General features: G+C 45.9%; 1 protein-coding gene across 1 annotated transcript; it reads right to left on the bottom strand.

Annotated features, from left to right (window-relative positions):
- Positions 1-5: 5 nt before the first annotated feature.
- On the bottom strand, positions 6-16,157 carry gtf3c2 (general transcription factor IIIC, polypeptide 2, beta). The gene is made up of 20 exons (XM_023953056.2): positions 15,909-16,157; positions 15,357-15,441; positions 14,268-14,820; positions 12,885-13,018; positions 12,419-12,600; positions 12,136-12,221; positions 11,082-11,159; positions 10,566-10,667; positions 10,189-10,416; positions 9,913-10,024; positions 9,719-9,836; positions 6,194-6,219; positions 5,989-6,115; positions 5,767-5,911; positions 5,105-5,266; positions 4,941-5,019; positions 4,341-4,469; positions 4,007-4,210; positions 3,464-3,571; positions 6-1,384 (listed from the first exon to the last, which is right to left on the bottom strand). Exons 2-20 carry the CDS (start codon positions 15,382-15,384, stop codon positions 1,163-1,165), a joined length of 2,823 nt encoding a protein of 940 aa, XP_023808824.1. The 5' UTR covers positions 15,385-15,441; positions 15,909-16,157; the 3' UTR covers positions 6-1,162.
- Between the last annotated feature and the right edge of the window lie 6,257 nt (positions 16,158-22,414).

Below are 22,414 nucleotides of genomic sequence, written 5' to 3'. Positions count from 1 at the left end.
AATGCTTTTGTTACAAAAACCTTTATTACAAGCAAATATTCAAAAATAATGTTCTTTGTGTCTGAATGCTTCCATCTAAAAATATATTAATTTAAATGACATTCTGAGGCTTCTGCACACAATAAAAACTCCATTTAGAAAAATAAAAACAAGAAAAAGTCCTTTTACATTTGTGTTTTTATGTCAGAAATAAAAAAAACAAGCTGAGATTTTAAGCAAATAATTAGAAAATTCAAGTTTTTCCCCAAAGTTTGGCCTGAGTTCAGAACAGAAACGTTGACTGAATGGAAAAACAAAGATTTCTTCGGATTTATGATCAGTTTAAGAGCTTCTATGATGCGTTCAGGTGCATCAAATCAGATTAAGGAGCAAATTAAAATGTAGGCAAAGACCTTTATGTTCTTAAAAGGTTTTTAAAAAGTATCGTCCTATTTTTTTCTACATTTTAAATCCTAAAAATAATTCCTAGTTGTAGAATTTAATAAGATGTTTGCCTGACAGGCCAGCAGGATAAACAGAACTCTGTTCCTCACAGAGGAAACGTCCTTTCTGCTGCATTTCACGGATTCTACCCCACACACTTGACTCCTCCCCCTTTGTTTCAGTGGACTTTTCCACGGAAATGCAGGTTTTTTTCTGCAGATTTGAGCTTCAGGCCAACCCGTTGGTGCCTGAACGGTTTTAAAAACAGGAATTTAAAGGACCCTTTTTGAAAACTGAAACTCGTTTTGCGGCTCCAAAGATTCAAGAAAAACGGGTTTCTCTGCAAAAAGATTTTAGTTAAAATCATTTGAGGCAAAAGTAAAATTTCTACTAATCTAAATACTAAAAATCGAACCAAAAAACATGGAAGACAGCGGGCGACAGCGTTAACATGTAAACATTCCTGCTGGTTAACTGACCCACAGGTTAAACTTAACTAACCTTTAACTAAGTGAAGGTTTTCCTGCAGAAACACGGTAAACTTTGGTTTCCTTCATCTGCTGCTCCACAGAGCCGGCTCGTCTGGTCTGGGAGCTGATTAGAAGAAACTGTGAGGTACAAGGGGACAGTAAACGCAACACCTGTTTGCTCAACGCTTTAAGAGTCTGCATGTTTGTTCAGATGAACAAACTGGAAGTAGTGAGGAGGATGTTGGTGGAGGGAAAAGCATTTCCTCGTCTCAACGGGGATTCTGCTGACGCTCCTGCTGCTGCTGCTCCTGTGTCGGCCTCTCTGTGTGATGCTGCGTTGAGTGCAGAGCAGAGAAGTGCGAGCGGCTTTCTTGAATCATCTTCCTGGCGTTGGGGCTGATCAGGGACCTCAAACAGTGCAGCCTCAGCAGACCCGCCTGTCCTCCGGACACCAGCCACACATGGCTGCTCATGTTGGGGCTGAAGCGGACCTGGGGGAGACGGAGGAACAGCTTCAAAGCTCTGCCTGAGCATCACTGTCCTGCTGTTTGAGGAACAAGCAGCTGAATCTGTGCCACTCATCCGAACCACCAGAACGTCCAGCCGCCTTAAACACAACATGTGTAGCCAGAAAGCAGCTCTTTCAACACACACACACACACAGAGGCGGAGGGTCACGGTGTCTCCCCAGACTGGATGGGATGGGCCGGCGTCTGCTGCCGGGGTGTTGGTGGCTTCGTGGGGGTTCCTGCTTCTCTGACCTTGCGTCTCTTTTCCCCGCAGAGCGGGAGTCTACAACATCTGAGCGGGGGGGGATTGTATCCCCCGGGAAGCGGGTGGGGCCCCCGGTGTTTCCATCGTTGCTCGCAGCAGCTAGAGCCCGGCCCTCAGGCTCGCCGTCCCCTGGCCCTGTCTGGGGCCTCTGCTGGTCGCTGCTGTCCGCCTTCCCAGACGGGCAGTCGGTTTCTGCCGCCTCCCTCATTTGGTCCTCGGTAGGGCTGGCGGGCAGGTTAGACGGGTGTTCCCCCCTCTCCAAAAATATTGGTTATATGAACCTAGTGTGCATCTGTCTGTGTGCAGAAGTCTGTGAGATAAACTTCCATCATGAATGTATGAATATACTTCAGCAGTTGTGACTATTTGTTGATGTGGAAACTAAGTCATGTGATTTACTGAGGACAATCGACTACCCCCCCCCCCCTTCTAACCTCTTATCCCCTCTCTCTAACATCCCTCTCCCTCTCTCTCTCCTTTTCTTCTATCCGGTCCAACAAGGAGTGCATACAAATATAATCATCATAAATAAAGTTTAGCTTCAAATACAAAGGGGGTTTATACAAATATACTCCGTTTGTCTGAAGGTCCATAAACCTCTAGTGCAAACAGTAAAATCTGTCAGACACACGAGGCCTTCAGCTCTGATCTGCTTGCCTCAGATGTGTGAAACCGCTTGTTCTCATGGTTGTGTAGCTGAGGCTCCAGTGGTTCAGTCAATCAGAACGTGTCCAATAATCTCAGCTTTTCTTGGTTTGATTGTTGTGAATTTGAGCCCAAAAACTGAAAATCCTTTGCTTCTCAGTCTTTGATTTTAGGATTTTACTTACATAAACTCCTCCCGCAGGCCGCGGGAGTCGTGACGGTAACTTCAAACATCAGCATTACCAGCAGCCTAATGTCATCATCTTTCCTTTTAGAAGTTTGTAAAGTGCAGTGTCATCGTGGTGGTGCGTTCAGGGTCTGGTCAGACTGTTGGTGACTCTGGTATTGATCCCCGAGGGAGTCCACATGAATCAGTCGGCCTCTGCGGTTTCAAGTCCTCTGGAGGATTTCTTTTATTGCTCCGTATGAAGCAGAGAATTGACGAGCAGCGTCGTCCTCTTTGAACGTCTCAGCTGCTCCGCTCTAAAAATCGGTACGGCTCCATCTTTTTTGGTGAGAGGAAGATCCATTCTGCTCGTCATCACTATAAATCTCAGGGATGTTTGTTTCCTTTCCCCTCCATCTTCATCCCATAACTCCACCTGGACAAGAAGCTGCAGCACAATTTTGGAGGCGTTTTGTCCCGTAGATCATTTCAGCCCAGAGGCCACAGAGACTCCTTCAGCTCTGGAAATCAGACTCATCCAATACCCCCCCCCCCCCACCCCACCCACACACACACACTGAGGCCAACATTTTACACATCATTGAGTCCACCCTGACTTTACAGCTGCGCATCACAAAGCAGGGGAGGAAGAGGAGGAGCGCATCCACCTGTGTGCGTCTGTGTGCATGTTTGTATCCTTAATAGGTGTGTGTGTAAATAAATGTGTGTCTGTGTGTATAAATGTGTTTGTGTGTGTGTAAATGTGTGTCTGTGGGCGTGTGTTTGTGCGTGTGTGAATGTGTGTTTTTGTGTGTGTATAAATATGTGCATGTGTGTAAATGGGTGTTTTTGTTTGTGTGTAAATGTGTGTGTGTGTGTGTGTAAATGTGTGTCTGTGTGTAAATGTGTGTTTTGGTGTGCGTGTATAAATGCGTGTGTTTAAATGTGTGTTTTGGTGTGTGTGTAAATGTGTGTCTGTGTGTACCTTGTGCAGCGCGGCCAGTGTGTTCTCGTCCATGTTGACCTTGGCTGTGCTCTCCGTGTTTTTCATGCGTTTCCATGGCGATCGTTTCTCTAAATTCCCCAGGTTTTTCTGGAATCACAGACACGTTTTTCGGCGAGTTTAACCTCTGATAAATAATAAAACAGAGAAAGCTGCAGCTTCCTGTCCAAAATAAACAACCGTAGAGCAGATTCCCACAGAAGAGACAGAAAAACCTCCCAGACGGTCAGAGATTTAACCAGAAGCAGGAGTTTCACCGCTGAATATGAACTGATGTGTGAGCATCAACAGCAGAAAATGTTCACTTTCACTGCATCATGAAGTCTGTTAGTTTTCTTCAGGTCTAACGCTGGGATTCTTCAGCGTCTGAGGCTTAAATCACTGCAGCAGTCATTTACTAAATCCTCAGCCAAGGGACAGAAACTGAAGTGTTTTTAAAGGACGTCCAATGCCGCCATGGCGGGGGACGTTTTGTCTGTTTGTGGCGCTGTGGCAGAACCGTTGGGCTGCAGCTCGTCCACCCACCACGTTGCTGTCTGCGTAGTGCAGGCTGGATCTCTGCACTCCCTCCTTGTACGTGTCCAGCCGCAGATGAAGACCTTTCTTCCTCTGAACCTCCTCGTCCTCATCCGGCTTCCTCGACTGCTCCTTCTCCTGCTCAACACCTGCTCCTCCTTCCTCCTTCACCTCCTTCTCTTCCCGAGGAACCATGGAGGTGAAGCAGATGGGCTGAGAGGAGCAAAGACGGGGAGAAGGTAAAGCGTCTGTGGTGGAAACTGGTAAACATTTCTAAATGAAAGATTCTCTAGAGACGATGCTGTAGCCCCCGCCGGAGGAGGACAGATGGGCAGAAACGTACGAAGCGTCTTAAGATGTTCCGTTTGACGAGGGGGCCAGAGTGGTCCAGCTGAGGGAGGATGGAGAGGATCAGCTCGCCCACGACGTCTGCCGACACCACGCAGTTTAACCACTCGGAGTAGGACATGGACTGCAGGGACACCAAGAACGAGAAGATGATCTCACAGAAAAGAAAGTTTCTAATACAGTCTGAGCTTTGAAATCCAGAAACCTCTGTGCTACGGTTACTGGACCTGACCTTTGACCCTGATGACCAGTACGTCCTCTTGGACAGGCTGAAAAACTAAATTTCTCCAACTAAATGAAGCTAAAACTGAGGTTCTAGTCTGTGCTCCTGACAGTTGCCTCCCCCAGATAGTCAAGTGGTTCGGTCCACTTGCTTCCTCTATCAAGCCGTCTGTCAGGAACCTCGGGGTCACTCCAGACCCGGTTTTATCCCTTGACTCTCAAGTCGGGTCACTTGTTCGTTCTTGTTTTTATCATCTAAAAAACATTGCTAATGCCAATTGTGTCGCGTTCTGAGATGGAGATGCTGATCCACGCTCTACCAAAGACTCTCCCCACCCGGAGAAGCTGCCCCTCCCATCAGAATGTCTCTCACCCACACAGACGTATTCCTCGGAATAGCGTAATAGGACGGCGTGCTCAGGCCGAGGAAATGAAGTCCTTGGTTGCCTTTCCTGAAAGGAAAATACGGGAACGCTGAGGCGACAGGAGGAAAGGGGAGGGGATGATTAAACGGTGGGGGTGGGAGGGGGTCCTTACGCCACAAAAGCACAATCTTGAGCGATCAGCAGGCCTGGAGACGTCAGCGGCCAACACATTTCATTGGTCAGGAAGCGTTTCTGCACCATGAGGGGGTCGCAGAGCCTCCTCAGGTCCCACATCTTCAGGTGGCGATCCTCCCCCGCCGTGGCCAGCAGGTGTCTGCAGAGGACGGAGCGGTTACCGGACAGGCGGACACATCAGTGCAGCCCCCCCCCCCATTACGCCTGTTCACTCTGGAGACATCAATCCACGTCTCCGGGGGTCAAATGAGGGCTGGAGGACGAGGGACGATCACAAACGGTTTAAAAAACGCTGAGGCACGTTAGGGAGGAGGGAAAAAGCTCCTCTAGAGCAAGTGATGATCTGCAGGAGCCAGGAGGAAACACCTGAACGCACCGCCAGCTCCATGAGACCTCAAAGACGGATCTCATCTGAGGAAAACGGGACTTATGACTGTGTAGCAGCAGTTTCTGAGGTTCTTATTTTGCCCGGTTGGATAAATCTCCGTTTTTGTGGTGGGGGTGGGGGGCCCGTCACTGCTCTACAGCGGCACATGCATCAGGTGATCAACGGAGCAGGAAGACCTGCGCAGCGATGAGTGAGGGCAGGAACGTCTGTCCCCAAAAGGCGCCGTCCTCGCCTACAGCAGGTGGGCTCACCTGGAGGCGGGGCAGAAGGCCAAAGCCCGGACGGCGTGATCGTGAGCCAGGAAGCAGCGATGCGGCAGCAGACTCAGAGACCTGTCCGCCTCCCGCACCCGCAGCAAGGCGGCCTTCGTGGTCAGATCCCACAGACCCACCACACCTGGACGGCAGAACCGGTTTAGGAGACCCAGAAAGACGGAACCATGACTCTGTGTCTGCGTCCTCCAGCTGATGTACCGTCATAAAAGCCAACAGCCATCACGTCATGCGGCTTCTGAGGCAGCCAATCCAAAGACAGGACCAATCCACTCTCGTGGCGAGGAGCTTTGATGGCGCCCAGCTTCAGGGTGACCACTGCATCCGCCTGCGACGAAGGAGGGAGGGGTCACCATGCAGGTACTGAGCCAATCAAGACTGTCATTGCAGCAGAGACATGACTCACCTTGAATATTGGAGGCCTGTTGTTTTCTGTGGACAGAGTCAACCAGAAGACGCGTCAATCATCAGGGATCAAACGCACAAACACGTATGTAAAAAGCCTGACATGTTTCTAGAAGTGGTTCAGCAGGTCAGAACATTTCCTCCAGGAGTGACTCCACACCTGCTCAGGTTCATCATCAGGGACAAACACCTCCACATGAGAGCAAATCAAGAAATCATTTCAAGTCTCTAAGCGGTGAAGACGAGGAGGAAACGTTTGTTCCCGATTAGAAAACCTTCTGAAATGGACAGATCCATGAAAAAGTCCAGATCAGAGGAGCGCCTCCCTGAAAACCTCCCAAAGACGTCTGCATCAGAAGGGGGCGGAGCAGCCAGCCTGTGGCCCCGCCCACTTTAGTTTGGGCGTCACAAATACGATCTTTTTGAACGTCTTTTGTTCGTCTGCTCTCGACTCATTTGAATAAAGAAAAAAACTTAAATTTACATTGTCAGAAAAATGTCCCAATAAGACGTTAAAAACACGGATCAATCCCAAAGGCTTTCGATAAAGAGCGGGAACGGAGGAAAAGGTCAAGACATCCGTCTTCTAATCCTCAGCAGTCTTTGGGTAAATTCTATCTGGTGAATAAGGGACAGACGCCATGAAGGAGTTGGAATCCAGCTTTTTGGGTTACGGGGTTGCTGGAGCCTATCCCCGCTAATGTTGGGTGAAGATGGGATTCACCTTCCATCACAGGGCCACACAGTCACACAATTGTGTACCAGAAGGAGGATGCGGGGGGCAGCGGGGCCCAATATGTGGATCCTGCTGGAGGAGGGAGGTGTGGGTCGATGGCACGCCATCAAACAAACGAATATCATGAAAACGCAGCTGGAGCGGCGTCAAACCCGCCGTACGGTAGCTCCTTTGGTGGACATGCAGAAACAAACATCCTCCGTCAGTGTTCATGCGTGTTCAGCTGCACTCAGCGCCCCGCTCTGCCAGCAGCTGTGGAGTTTTTCCCTCTATCGTTCATAAAGGTTTGAGTCTTCAGCGTTGGACTCCTAGACATGGATGCTTCAGTGTTTAACTCTGAATGTTTCTGCCCCCCCTCCTCACGCAGGGTCATCCATCGACCCATGACGCACGTTTCTGGACTGTAGAGAGGAAGCCGGGAGAACACGCAAACGTCACACGGATTTGAACCAGGAACCTCCTCACGGAGAGGTGACAGTGCTGACCGCTGCACCGCGGTGCAGCCCACCGTCCCCTCCACAAATGGTTTTTGTTTCAGCTTCTTTCCGTTTTTAGGCTCAAGTCTTCGTAAATTTCTCAAAGGAGAAATCTGCTTTTGCAGCTGCAGCCGCTGAAATGATGAGTCAGGACTGAGAAACCATGAGCTCTGCTTGTGTTTGGAGCCCATTCATCTCCGCATGCTGCCCCCGCCCCGACATGACTGGCACGGCCCGGGGGTGGGGGTGGGGTGGGGGGGGGCGACGGATGCGTCGGCGGCGAGGGCGGAATTCATGGCTTCCAGCGCGTTTCCCACCCATCAGGTGATTCATCTTCTTTGTCATTTCAATTACAGCTCGGCGTCTGATGGAGAGCGCCGCTGTGAATTATGGGAATTCACAGCTCAGGCCTCGCATTCTTACCATTGTCTCTTTTTCTCTACATATCCCCCCACCCACCCCCAGCCCCCTCTGATGACTGGATGGACAAAAGACATTTAGATTTATCTGCGGCAAACAGCCGAGGGCGGACGCGGGATCTGATTTCACCGATTTAACCTTTAACCCCCCCCAGCTGACACTGAAATAACCACACACGCCCAGGAGCCACGTTTATCATGTTTGTGGGAAAAAGTGAGAAGAGATTTTCCTTTGACGTCCCGTTTTCCACCGTCCAAAGAACCGCAGAGGAGAAGATCCCGACTCCGCCTGCCCCCGCCTGTGTTTGTGCAGGCGGGGTTGGGATGCAGGACTCTTCTGAGCACCGGAGGAGCTCAGCTTCATTATGCGAAGGTTAAACCTGTCTGGAGAACCTCCATGCAACAGAACACGGTCTCACTCCAGAAAATTAAAAGAAAAGAAAAACCTAGTTTCCCCTGAAACTCCGACTGCTGATGGGAAACGTTGGACCACAGGCTCCATCATCCATCACATGAACATGGAGCCTTCATGCCTTCATGAACCTTCAGGCTCCTGGACCCATTCATTCATCTGCAGACTGGAGCTCCTGAGCCGATCAGGCATTAAATCTGCTCCAGACATGAAATCCATGCCTGAAAATGAGGAATTACTTCTTATGCGACTGACTTTAAACGCAGTTTTCAAGTTATCGGGTTAAGCTTGAAGCAAAAGAATAAAACGAATGATTTATTCCAAGGGTTTGATACTAGAACTATGCATTTAACACCATTTAGACAAAAATATAAATAAAATATCATTTATTTTAGAAGTTTTTTGCAATAAAAACTGAAATTTGAAAATCAGGCTGTAATTTAAGGAGTTAGAAGCCTATAATTTGTAAAATTCTTTGATACATTTAAAAAAATTGATTGTGATCCTTTATTGGCAGGCTTGTCAATCTTAAAGTTAAATTATATTTCCCACATTCAGAGTAGAAACTAAAAGTAAAATCTTTAAATCTATGAGATTTACATTCACAAGTCCATGATTCAGAACAATTCAATTAAAAAATGTGATTTTTTTAAATATTATATATGAAAGGAAGCAATAAAATGTTCCCATATCTAATGTTTTACACTGAATGAAAGTTCATTTTTCTGTTTTTTGGTGTTCAAACTCCAACCGTCCGGTCCAGATGCTGCAGTTCCTCATTCGACCACTGGAGGGGGCAATGAGTCAATTCCTACATTTCTTTACTTCAACATTTAATTTGGCTGTACTCACAAAGAAACGAATATTTAGTTTATCTTTAATAATTTTGTTATTTTAGGTTAATTTTTTTCATGAATGTCGTGGTTTTTTTTTATAAATCCCTTAAAAAATACTGAATAAGAGAACTATAAAACTCTTGAACTGTTTATCAGTTTATCTGGATTAATGGCTTTATTTCTTTTTATTTTATTTCATTTTAATAATTGTTTTTTATTGCTACTTATAGTTTGGTTTTATATATGTATGTTTAATTGATTACTTATTACTCTATTTTATAATCTTGTTTTCATCTGCTGTTTACACTTTGTTCTAGTTTTTATTTGTAAAATCCTACACTGCCTTATATTTTTTAATTTGAATGTTCCAAATGGAATAAATGTGGTGTAATTTTGAATTTTGTCAATAAAAAAATCAAATCAAATGCAGCCAGAACCTGGACCTGCTGCAGGTCAGAACCAGCACTGCCCCCTGGTGGCAGACTGCATGTAGGACACAAGCGGTTCTGCAGCGCCGCTTCACCATCACGCCTCATTTCCTTCCTGACAGACGCAGTGGTCGTTGTTTTCCAGAATAAAAGCCTTCAATATAAGCCTGCAAGCATTCCTGATGGGGTTTGAACCTCAGAGTTAGTGCAACGTCTCACCGCTGGAGGTCAGACGGTTGCTGGCGAGCAAAGCGTCAGGGTGGGGGAGGCTGTAGATGCTGACCACTCCACTGGAAGACGCCACCGCCAGCAGACCCAGCCGGGGCAGAACAGAAGCCTGAAGCGGGAGACTCGTCAAACGCTTTGGGTTTTTTGCAGGTCAGGTTTGGACGCCGGCGCTGAGAGATCAATACCTTTCTGTTGGAGGAGGGGGGCTCCCAGGCCCCCGAAGGGCACCACTTTAACCCCCAGATGAAGCCTTTATCCTGAGCCAGACCATAAACCAGAGCTGGAGGGGAGTCCGGCCTGGAAAAGGAACGATTCGTTAAAACAAAACGTTGGGATAATCCTGAAATGAGATCTTTGTCTGTAAAAATGCTGATTTTATTTCCAGACTTCCATCGTTCCTGAGCTACAGAAGGAGGACGCCAGCCCCCCCCATCCTTCCTCCTGCTCCTCCTCCTCCTCACCTGCAGTTGTACTCCAGCTCTCCACAGTCCCACAGCTGAACCAGTCCAGGTCCAGAGGAGGTGCGGGTCACGGGGTGCAGGTCGTCCATCCCCGCGTGGGACGCCACAGCTACGTACTGCCTGCAGGGGGCGCCGTCGGGCGTGGGGCACCACTCCAGGGCCCAGACGGGGCCCCCAGTGAACAGAACCATGTCCCAGCACTCCGTGTGAGCTGGCAGCGAGCAGAACCTGACGGAGCGAGAACAGGAAACGGTCAGGATGGCAGCTGAAGAGGGACACCTTCAGGAAATGAGATTCTACAACAATTCTGATTCCAGGAGGAGCGTTTCCCCTAAACCTGGAGGGACGGACAGAGGAGAGGACGTTCCCCGTCTCACCTGTCCAGCCTCAGCTGAGGGGAGTCTTGCTTGGAGAGACCTTCTCTGGACACGCTGAAGGCCGCTGACTGCAGCTCCTGAGGAACATACCGACCCGAATCGCTGCACCAAAACAGCAGGAGCAACGTGAGACCAGAGAGAGATCGCAGACGGAAACAACTTTTGTGTTTCTGAATGGACCCTGAAGGTCAGGAGATCCAGTAAATGAGACAAACTCCAAACTATTCCTGGTTTAATTTGGTCAGATAATAAAATAAATAAAAAATAAAAATAATTAAATAATAAAAAATAAATGAAAAATAAAAAAAACCAAAATAAATTATTTACAAAATAAATTAATAATAAAAAAAGATCTGTTGGACAAACTGACCAGCTGAAATGAAAACATCAAACCTTTTCTGGCTAAATAAATGAAGAAACTATTTTCCACAGAAGTGGAGTCTTTGGAGCAGAAAGGCTTCGTTCGTTCCTCCTTCCAGCAGCAGCAGGACGTCACAAACTCTTTTGACGGCTTACCTGTGTGGAACGGCGTTCCAGTCCCGGGTGGAGGGGAGCCACTCAGGGAACACCCAGCTGCTGTGGTTCTCTTCCCGACTGAAAGCACACGGAGCGGCGTTCTGTCAGAGAAGGAACCAACTCTGAAGTGTCAAATGTGACGTTTGGTCGAAAGCTAAAGAAACGGTTTTATCTATCTGGGACTCGCAGGGGCCACACAAACACACACACACACACGCACACACACACACACACACGCACACACGCACACACACACACACACACACCAACACACGCACACACACACACACGCACACACACACACACACACACACACGCACACACACACGCACACACACACACACACAAACACACACACACACACACGCACACACACACGCACACACGCACACACACACACACACACGCACACACGCACACACACACACACACGCACACACACGCACACATACACACACACGCACACACACACACACACACACACGCACACACACGCACACACGCACACACGCACACACGCACACACACACACACACACACACACACCAACACACGCACACACACGCACACACACACACACGCACACACACACGCACACACACACGCACGCACACACACACGCACACACACACGCACACACACACGCACACACGCACACACACACACACACACGCACACACACACACACACACACACCAACACACGCACACACACACACTACAGGAGCTACACACTCAGTAATGAACAGAGTTCTGAGAACACTTTTCCAGGACTTTTCCTGACTCCAGGAGCCCCGGTGAGGGCTGCATGGTGGTGTAGCGGTCGGCCGTCTTGCCTCACAGTGAGAAAGTCCTGGTTCATTTCTGCCTGTGGGGATTTTCTCCTCCACAGTCCAGAAACAGGCTGTGTAATGTTAGCTGTGTGTGTGTCTGCACCCGAGCGTGACCCCGAATCTACAGAAAACTGATTCAGAACATGTGAACTACACACAGATTTGAACCAGCACCTTCTAACTGCAGCCTTCCCTGGAACAACAACAAGTGAATCTACTTACAACTTCCTGTAGGCCCCAGCAGAGTCCCAGATACCTCTGATCATACTGAAGGGCAGCCCGTTGTGTTGTTTCCCGCTCACACTCGTCTGCAAGACAGAAGATCCTCGTTTGAGGTGAAAGCTTTCTGGTCTTTAAGTGAGGATGATGATGATGATGATGATGATGATGCTTTCAGTGGGGTGGGGACAGACGTCTTCATGCAAAAAAACCCCAAACAAACTGGATCTAAATCCTTCTGCAGCTAAATATAAACCCAGAGGGAGAGGAAAGGGGAGGGACTAACGCTGCTCCTCTGCTGAACGGCTGGACTCCTCTCATGAACCCCCATGTCAGAGTCTGTTTCAAAGTCTTCATCGTCTTCTTCTTCTTCCTCCTCCTCCTCCATCGGATCCACCTCCTCTTCAACATCTGGAACAAAATCTTCATCTTCTGAAGAATCACTGTCTGCACGCTTCTTCTTCCGACCTTCACATGGTAAATAATAGAGGACAAAACAAAGTAAAAAGAAAACACTTAACCTGCATGATAAAGGGTCATGTGAGGACAAATATCCAGCATTTCTTCCTGGGTTTTGTTTTGCCTTTTTAACTGCGAGCCCCTGCAGTTTTCAGATGTGCCAGCAGGTGGCAGCACATAAAGGCAGGTGCTTTTCATGCTCAGGTTGGTGCAGAGATCAAGCATGCATAAAGGGGCGGGGCTTGTAACTTAAAGGAAGCTAAAGGAAATAAGGAGACGTTTTTTCTCTGTACCTCTGCGTTTTCCTGCTTTAGGAGTTTGCCGTTCTGATTTGGAGTCTTCCTTCCCAGGATGGGACTTGGATTCTGAATCGTCGCTGGGGTGGGAGAGCACCTCTTTCGCCAGGAGAGTCAGATACTTCAACGCCCTGCAAGATGTCCATGTTGGTCAGAATTTGCCTCCAAAGCGGTCAGTCAGCAACATCAGGAAGGTACAGAAATGTTTCATCTTCAACATCAGAATATGTCATCGTTTAATGGTAGATGAGCGTTCCTACGTCTTATTTTAGCACCTAAACAGCTCAGCATCACTTCACATACACGTGTGCACCGATGGCAGTGATGTAAGGTGCTACTGTGGTGCAGTGTCCCACCACATGAGCAGAAAGAGCAAGAACCGAACCTGCACGTCTGCTGAGGAGCGACTTTTCCCTCCTGTAAAACCCTCTCCACGGTTCACAACAGCTCCTCTTCATCATTTCCAACAGAAATGGTTTCAAACTTTAACCTTTCAGCTCCTGTGGACCAGTGTCCCGTCTGCTGCTAACACAGCCGTCCCAACCCTCGGGCCGGGCCGGGCCGTTGGCCGGTACCGGCTGCAGAAAAAACAACACCACCTACATTTCTTTGCATTTTCTGACCCGATTCTGACGGTGGTGCAGCGGTTAGCGCTCTTGCCTCACTGCAGGAATACCCCTGGTTCAAGTCCCGGCTGGGGGACCTGAACCAGAACACTAATGGGGGGGCCGCGCCTCCTCACATGGACCTTTAGTTTCCACTTTGACAGGTCGATCACATTTTAATGATTCCTACATAAAATGTAGTGGATGAAGGTTCACCCTCAAAAGTTAAGGGAGAATGGAGGCTAAAATAAAAAATCAGCCTCGCACAGACCGGTCCGTGAAAACATCATCTGACTGACGGAAAACCGTAACCGTGGCGTCCGGCGATCTAACAGGTAACACACACCTAGGCGTGACCGTTCTCCACATTTGACCCCCCCCCCTCAGGGGAACATTCTTAAGGTTTAACCTTCAACAGCAAAGTCCAGAAGTTTGAAACCGGATGATGAAACTATATGGAGGAGGAAAAAAGTCAATCACAGTGGGGGGGTCTATAGGATTGTTTCCCCCCACTGCTTTTCAAGCAATGAATCTACTTGAAGATCATCATTTTAGTGTGTCACGTACAGAACAGGTGCAGATCTGTCTATGCAGAGCATTTATAACAGTATTATTTATATGCAGATTTTGTTTTTACTTCCTAATTTTTTTACTTTTCAATCAACTCTTTTAATGGTTAATAAACATTCTTGAGATGCAAACAAAGACCCATAGCTAACCTGAAAGTGTTTTTATCTTCTAACATGTTAGCAGAAGGTGGCGGGTTCAAACTCACGCTTTGGCCGCTCCCCTCCTGCGGCGGCCTCCTGGTTCAGGCTCCTCCCCAGCTTCTGATGGAGGCTCCACTGCAGCTTCATCAGGAGGCGGATCGGCGGTTCTCTGCTGCTTCCTCACGTACTTCCTCTTGGGCTTTGGCGTCCCGTTCTCTGGCTGCACGGGGGCATCGGCTGCGCCCGCCCCTCCTGCCGCTATGCCGTTGGCGGCAGTGTTTTCCTCTTTCAAAGGGGTTTTCCTGGGTCTTCCTCTTTGTTTAGGCTTTTCTGCTCCAGACTTCCGAGTTGGTTTGTTTGTTTTCCTCTCCTCCTCCTCCTCTTCATCATCATCATCATCATCATCATCATCATCATCATCATCATCATCATCATCATTTGTCTGACTGTTGGACTGGCTGAGCTTGCAGCTTTTTCTCTGTGCTTCCTGTCTGATCATTTTACAAATGCTCTTGTCACCACTTTCATAGTCGCTCAGGTATTTGGGGGTCTTGGTTCGTCGCCGCCCCTTAGAGCTGGGAGGTAAGTCGAGGCAGAGCTCCGATGGCGCCGACCGCCCTGCAGACACAGGACTTTGGTCATTTGGTGCGGATTTGACACGAACAACAACAACTGAGAGCCAAAGCGTCCACCGTCCGTGTTTTGTTTGAAGAAAGTATACAACATTAAAAAAAAGATTTCATATCCCAGTTTAAGAAATATAGATTTTGTTAAAGATTTGAATCTTAAATTCTATTTTTCTTGTCATTCCTCACTTTTTGCATGACATGAAAATTGTTAATTCAAATTGACCACATGATGAGTCTTGATGATTATCATATAATTGACAAATAAATTATAGTGGATGCACAGTGGTGCAGTGGTTAGCGCTCGCGCCTCACAGCAAGAAGGCCCCCAGTTCAAGTCCCAGCTGGGGGAGCTTTCTGTGTGGAGTTTGCGTGTTCTAACCGTGTAGTGCGGATTTTCTCCAGCTTCAGTCCAAAAACATGCTTTGGTTACTCTAAATTCTGTCCCCTGCCTTTGCCTATAGGATAGGCTCCAGCAGCCCTGTGACCCCAAATGAGTTTAGAAGATGAATGAAGGTTTGAACAAACCATCATCTCCAGGCTCTGCTGCCTCCATGGTGTCACAGTTTTCTCATGAGGTGATCTTCACCCAAGACAGCAGGAGAAATGAAACCTAGGAATAAAAATGAGTCAAATGTAGATATAATTGTCAGCTGGGTGTGTTTATATTGTCAATAAAAGCATGAATGAACCTGCAGCTTCATTCTGGACTGAACTCTGTTCATTAATAAGACAGTTTACTAGCTGTTTACAGTTTACACATATGAATAATAACTAAGCAAACAAACAACAAACACTTCTCAGTTTTTATTGTCGCTGATCATTTCGGCATATTTTCTAAAAAGTGAAAGAACTATGAACATCGTTTAAAAAGAAGATAAACTTTGAAGTATTATCTGCTCCTATTAGCTGTTAAGCTAGCAGCCAAAGCTAAGCTAAGCAGCTCCAGAGACAGGAAAGTGCAGCAAAACATTTTCTCCAAACCAGCGAGGCTCTGACCGGCTACCGGCGGCAATAAAAGCCCTCACAGCCGCTGTGTTTGACTTCCTGCCCGGTGGCGGACACCGACCGCCCACTTACCGGAGACGAACCCGAACCCAGGCGGCGACCAGGATCGAGACCCAAACACAGCGGACCGCCGGGAACGGCAGGGAACTGATGGACCGGCCCGACAAATTACAATCTTCTTATATTATTCGTTCTGAGCTATAAGACTACTACAAATATAAGTGTATATTTCTAATAATTATTCTGGAACACGGAACCAACACAATCATTATTACCAGCCGCCATGTTAGCTGTGAGGAAATGGATGTTTTTACTGCCCCCTAGCGGCAGGCAGAGGCATTTTTAAAACGGCTCAAACTTGTGGAAGCATTTCTGTTGCTTAATTAAAAATAAAAGTCAATACTAGAAATGCTTTTTCATTTTCAAAATTATACTACAATTGTTGACTCAAAATTAAAATGAAAAATCAATCCGCCAAACAGCTTTTTCTTCTTCTTCTTCTTCTTCACAGCTCATTTAAAATGTTAAAGGAAATCTTTGACATTTCATTTTCAAAAAGTTCTTTATTAATAAATGTGTAGCAAAATTCAATTAGAAATAACTAATTTGGCAAATAAAGTGGATGAACAGAAATGCTTTTTCATTTTTTACAATGTAACTGCATCAACTGACTCAAAAATAAAATTAAAATTCAATCCTCCGCAATGCGTTTTCATTTTCTACTTCAATTCATTCTGTGACATAATTAAAGCGAAAACGCAAAGAGGGGATTGTATTTTAGTTTTCACATCCACTGTGCGAAAAGTGTTGCATAATTAATTTCCAGTCAGCATTTCCAGGGGGGAGGCGGGGCGATCCTTTATTTCGTTAAAGACCGACTCTGATGGTGTTTTCAACATGTTCTTGTGGCATTTTCTTATGATGGAGGACATTTATGAAAATTTTGCTGTGCTTGTTGGTATGTTTCAGTGTGGAGCGCACCTCGGACACCTGTTTGACGACGGCCCCCGGCCTACAGGGAAACGGTACAGCATCAACTTTCCTGGACTTCCAGCGCAAAGATGCAGACTCCTCCTCCAACATGGCGGCTGGCGATGGAGCGGCTGGAGCTTCAAAGAGTGACGGGAAAACCAAGCTCTGAAATATTCGAAGACAAATGTCCATGGAGGCTTTTCCTCTAGTGTTTGGACGTGTTCTCACTAAATCGGAGCTGAAGCTTCCAACAAGGTGGTTCCTGCTCTGCAAGACATGACTTCTTGAAGCATAAAAAGCTTTCCTGCAGAAGAACACTGATTAAGTTCATGTCCATTTTTACCCTTTAGGTCTAAGCTTTTAGGAAACTGAAGCTCAACAAGCAACCATTTCCAGACAGAAGACATTCAGATCTCTCCCCCTTCATGCTCAGTGTTCAGACAGACGGGTCACAGAGCTGGTGGCTGTGTGATGTCATCTAGGGTCAGACAAAAAATGTTTTTTTCCAACAGTTTAGCTTCCATGACAGAAATGTTTGGAGCTGTGAGGAGGAACATTTTCCCCCAAGAAAAACCCATTCAACTGGATCACAGCAATAAAACGAGGGCATCATCCATCGCTCTCATCTGAAGAGGTTGTGTATCATGAGCCAAATGCCAAATACTTCTCTCTGTCAGATACTAATCAGCAATTTTGGTAGATCAAGTTGGATGAGGAAAGCCTGAGGCTCTGACCATTTCATCCATTGGACGTTACAGGTTTCTACTGCAACCTCACAGCATCCATCGGTACTGACGAGTTCCAGAGAGCGGTTGCACAAATGACTAAGGATCTAAATGATCTAAAAATTATAGATGACCTGCTGGTCTGGGGTGATTCTTAACTCAAACTCAGACTTATTTATTTTTTATAGCACCTTTCATTCCAGTTGAAAACACAAGGCGCTTAACATAAAAACAAATAAAATAGTCATAAAATATGAAAATTAATTAAAACAGAAAACACAGGACAATCACATACAGCTGGCATCCCTCCCTCACCAGATTCCTCCCTCCACCCATCCAGTTCCCCCAATATAACAATGAAAAAAAAACATAAAAACTTCAGCTTAAAGAAAGTCTGAAACGCACAGGGAACCAATGCAGCAGTTTTAAAACCTGTCTACTGTGTTCGCGCCCTTTGGTTGCCGTCAGAACTCGTGCCGCTGAGTTCTGTAATAGTGGGAAGTTTGAAAGAGACTTTTCGGGTAAACCAGGGAGCAGGGCATTACATTAATCTAAAGACTAAAAGTAAAAGCATGCATCAGCACCTCTATGCTGGCAAGAGAGAGGAACAGGCAGACTCTGGCAATGTTTCTAAGATGGTAAAATCCTGTAAGGAATAAAACTCTGGTCAGAGTGGAAGTTCTCACACACTGAGAAGGTTTAAAATTCCAGAGTTTGGGTAAAATCTCTCTCTTGTCTTCAGGACCAATGATGGAAACTTCAGTTTTATCCTGGTTGAAAGAGTGTTAATAGGTTCAAGGTCAATAGGAGACACGGCGAAGAAAGCTGTGTCTCATCAGTGTAGCCGTGAAAGTCAACGCCGTGTCTCCTGATGACATCCCCAAGAGGAAACATATACAAATTAAAAAGTATTGGACCCAGAATTGACCCTTGGGGAACCCCACAACTTATTTCGAGGAGTCTTGAGGACAGAGTATCCATACTTACATAAAAGTGTTGGTCTGTGAGATAGGAGGGAAACCAGTTAAGAACCGTTCCTGAGAGGCCAACCCGACTCCTAAGCCTGTCTAAGAAAATCTCGTGATCTGCGGCATCAAAGATCCACTAAAATTCAGCAGCACCAGAACAGAAAGTCATAATTATCTCTGATATTACTTAAAAATTTTAAAAGGGCCGTCTCAGTACTGTGATTCGTCCTAAAACCAGATTGATATTTTTCTAAATTATTTTGTTCATTTAGGAAATCATGTAATTGTGTAAAAGCAGGTTTTTCAATAACTTTTCCTAAAAATTGGATACAGGTCTGTAATTGTCCATATAATGGGGCCTCACCACCGCCGTCTTACACACAGAGGGGAAGACACCCAACTGAAGAGAGACGTTTAACAAATTTAAAAGCTCTGACTCAAAGTATCCATAAAATACTTTAAAAAGTGAAGTGGGAATTGGATCTAAGAGGCAGGTTGTAAGGTTTTCTTGGGAAAAAATAAAAAAACGAAAAACTATAAGAAAGCATCTGCACTAGCTCATTCGTTCTTATACACGCAGGCCACCAAGCTCAGAAATCTGTGTTTTTATATACTACCAGTACCAACTTGGCCCAGAGTTCCGATTCAATTCGGGCGACCGTGGTGCAGCGGTAGGGTGGTCGACCCATGATCGTAATATTGCAGGTTTGATTCCCGCCTTGCACGCCCATGAGTTGATGTGTCCTTAGGAAAGACACTGAACCCCACCTTGCCTCTGGTGGGAGGTTGGCGCCAGTGTTTGGCAGCGGAGCCGCCATCAGTGTGTGAATGTGTGTGTGACTGGGTGTGTGACTGTAGCCTTGAAGGTAGAAAAGCGCTATATAAGTATACGCCATTTACCATTTGAGCTGCAACATCCAAAAGAGAGTTCAGTTAACAAAGACAAGGAGGAGATGATACACATCTGGAATGATGTTTGAGGGATCAAAGCTCATCGTACCATGACAGTTGAGACAATAAATGTTTGGAAATTTCAGGAATCATATTTGGCAATGCTCAAGAGCAAAGAAAGAGTCAAAACATTTTATATTGGCCAAACATGTCGATACAATGAAGAGACAGTATTGCAGTGTGCAGTCTGTAATGAGAACAAAAACAACAATCCAAGAGAGCCATAACTTTAAAATCCAGTACCAGGCAGACTGTGGGAGAAGTGGGCACAGACCTAGATCAGTAAATGATACAGAAAGTAAATTTCACAGTTATAGAACGTCATGAAGGAAATATTTTAAGTTATAATGCTACGTTTGTTTTGGCCTGTTACAGTCTAATGTGAGTGTCTGAGGTCATTCATTTTCTTATTGCTAACATATATGAGTGGCTTTATAGCTGGATGGAAATTTATGGCCCCAAATGTCAGCAGTTCCTTAGGTTCCAGTGCACTGTGGTTCAGACATGTGATCCATGAAGTGTTAATGCTATGTCATTTAATTTTACTTCAGCTGTTTAGGGGGAACGCTTTGCCCACAACAACTTCCCCGTTAAGTTATCAACTTCTCTCAAGTATGATAAACACTTTATAGTACATGTGTTGTTTTGTAGTTTGAGCTTTTTTTTTGATAACTCCAAAAAGAGTTCCTACTGTTTTTATGTGTAAGTTATAGCCCTCTGGACCGGAAGCATTTTGTTCATTTTCTTAATTGTTCGAGTCAACCCAAAATCAACCAGAGCGGGCAGTGGGGATTATTTCCCACAATTCCCCGCTCCGACACAGCAGACAACGTGCACGTGACCATCGCCCACTGCTGCAAGACACTTGCGCCCACACCTCTTCGAGGTAGTCTTTGGAACATAACAAGTTAAAAATATTGACAGGGGGGCGCAACTCACCGGTGGCTGGGTGAATCACACTAACAGGTGATTGGGAATCTTTTTCACTCTAACAATAAACTCTAGGCCGCAGCTGCGCCTCCCGCCATAGAGACGGCGCCGAGTCTGAAGGAACGGGAGGGGGAGGGGGGCAACACCTGGATCATCAGATGCAGTTGGATCACTCAGCAGTTCATGTTAATGATGTCATTATTTACCAACTATTGTAGATATTTTTATTATGTGTCTTTTCTGTGGTTTAGTTGGTGTCAGTATTTGACATAAAGACAGCAGGTAATGCAGGAAAACAGCTGCACTTTATGACATCATAAATAAACTATAGATCATTTTTTATGAATGGATTGAAGCTTTTTGGAGGATTTCTACTGTTGCCCAAAATTAGGGAAATGTCAAATATTTTTGGAAAAATCCCACTGATGAGTTATATGATTTAGTTTGCAATGTTTTATGAGACCTAAAAATGATATTCACATTAAGTTGTTTGTTTTTTTTCAGATCCAAACTAAAGCTAAACTGGCTCCCCATCCAAACCCTCTGATATGTTTCACAAAGACACACACAGGACGTCACACACCAAGAAATTATTGCTAAAAAAGATCCAGGAGTCCAGCTCTAAAAAATGATAAAAGAGCAAAGAAAACTGAAAGACATGATTTGTAATTTCTTATTATTAATATTTTCAGGCTTTGTTTTGTTCTGCAGCATCTTCATATTTGTATAATTTTGACAGAATATATATTTTTATGGGGAGCAAAATATTCTACGTTATTTAAGGTTTTCATTCATATTTATGTTCAAAAAGTTCAGTATTAAAGGTTTTAAAGTCTAGCTTTAGTGTGTTCAGTAAATGTTTATCTTCTTCGGCCCAAAACCCAAAACCTCGGCCCCCTGTGTGACTGAGTTGGACCCCCTTGCAATGCGAGTTTATAAAATTCTTGCATTTTTTTGTAAAATGGCTAAATAGAAGGTAGGGAACACAGAAGGATGTGATCAAATTTTGTATGGGGGGGGTTACTCGCCCAGGGAGTAAGTTAGTGTAGAACGGCCACTTTCTTTGCCTCAGTTTTGGTAAATGCGCCTTTCTACTTACAAGGACAAAGCGCTGTTACAGTCACCGACCCATTCACCCATTCACACACTGGTGGTGGCCACTCCACTGCCAAACACAGGCGCCTGCCTACCACCAGAGGCAAGGTGGGGTCCAGTGTCTTGCCCAAGGACACTTCGACTCATGGGCGTGCAAGGGCGGGAATCGAACCTACAGTCTTACGATCATGGGTCTACCGCCCTTCCGCTGCACCACGGCTTCCTTGTGTTTCTGTCATGTTTGGGTTCTGTTTCCTATTTTGTCGTGCTTTTGACTTTCACTTCCTGGTCCCATTCTCTCCTGATCATGTTCACCTGTGTCTTGTCTGTCCTGTCTTTATATAAGTCTTGTCTCTGCCTTCCGCTTGTGCTGGTCCACACCGTCTCTTCCCTGACTGTCTTCTGCCATGTTTCAAGTTGAGTTTTGTTTTCCTGCACTGCAGCGCTTTGTGTTAGTCAATAAACCCCTTGCCCTGGAAGCGTGTGCCTCCCGTCTCTGCATTTTGGGTCCTTCATGCTCACCAGCCCTCTTACCTGACACTACCAACTTGTTACACATGGTAAATAATACCATCCCAAATATAATGAGTTAACTTGTAGATTCAAGGTACTTTTTATGTACTGACCCTGTTCATACATGTGGTACCACAAAAGACAAATTAACACAACACGTAAATACACAGTAGGTACCAGGTAAAAGCCCAGTGTACACAGCATAAATATCTAGTAGGTATCACATAGGTATGAACCAAAATGTACCACATAAATACACAAATACCATATAAGTACCAAGTAAGTACGTACCTAAGAGGTAACATGTAAATACCACTTAAATACCCTGTAAGTACTGTACTGTATAGTATAAATATGTTTATGATTAAGTGTACTTATAATGGCATCATTTACATGCAGTATGTACGTAGCTAAATATATGAAT

This window comes from Oryzias latipes, chromosome 24, assembly GCF_053564925.1.
Source record: "Oryzias latipes strain Hd-rR chromosome 24, Olatipes_Hd-rR_3.1".
Classification (NCBI taxonomy): Eukaryota; Metazoa; Chordata; class Actinopteri; order Beloniformes; family Adrianichthyidae; genus Oryzias; species Oryzias latipes.
The sequence above is the reverse complement of the archived record's forward strand: the minus strand, read 5'-3'. Positions and strand labels throughout refer to the sequence as shown.

Excerpts from the sequence above, each read along its gene's own strand:
- gtf3c2 (XM_023953056.2), bottom strand. The coding sequence starts at position 15,384 with ATGGAGGCAGCAGAGCCTGGAGATGATG. Across the intron at positions 10,668-11,081 it reads TGGAACGCCGTTCCACACAG|CGATTCGGGTCGGTATGTTC; the intron begins GTAAGCCGTCAA and ends GTTTTGGTGCAG. Across the intron at positions 9,837-9,912 it reads CCCCCTCCTCCAACAGAAAG|GCTTCTGTTCTGCCCCGGCT; the intron begins GTATTGATCTCT and ends CTCCCGCTTCAG.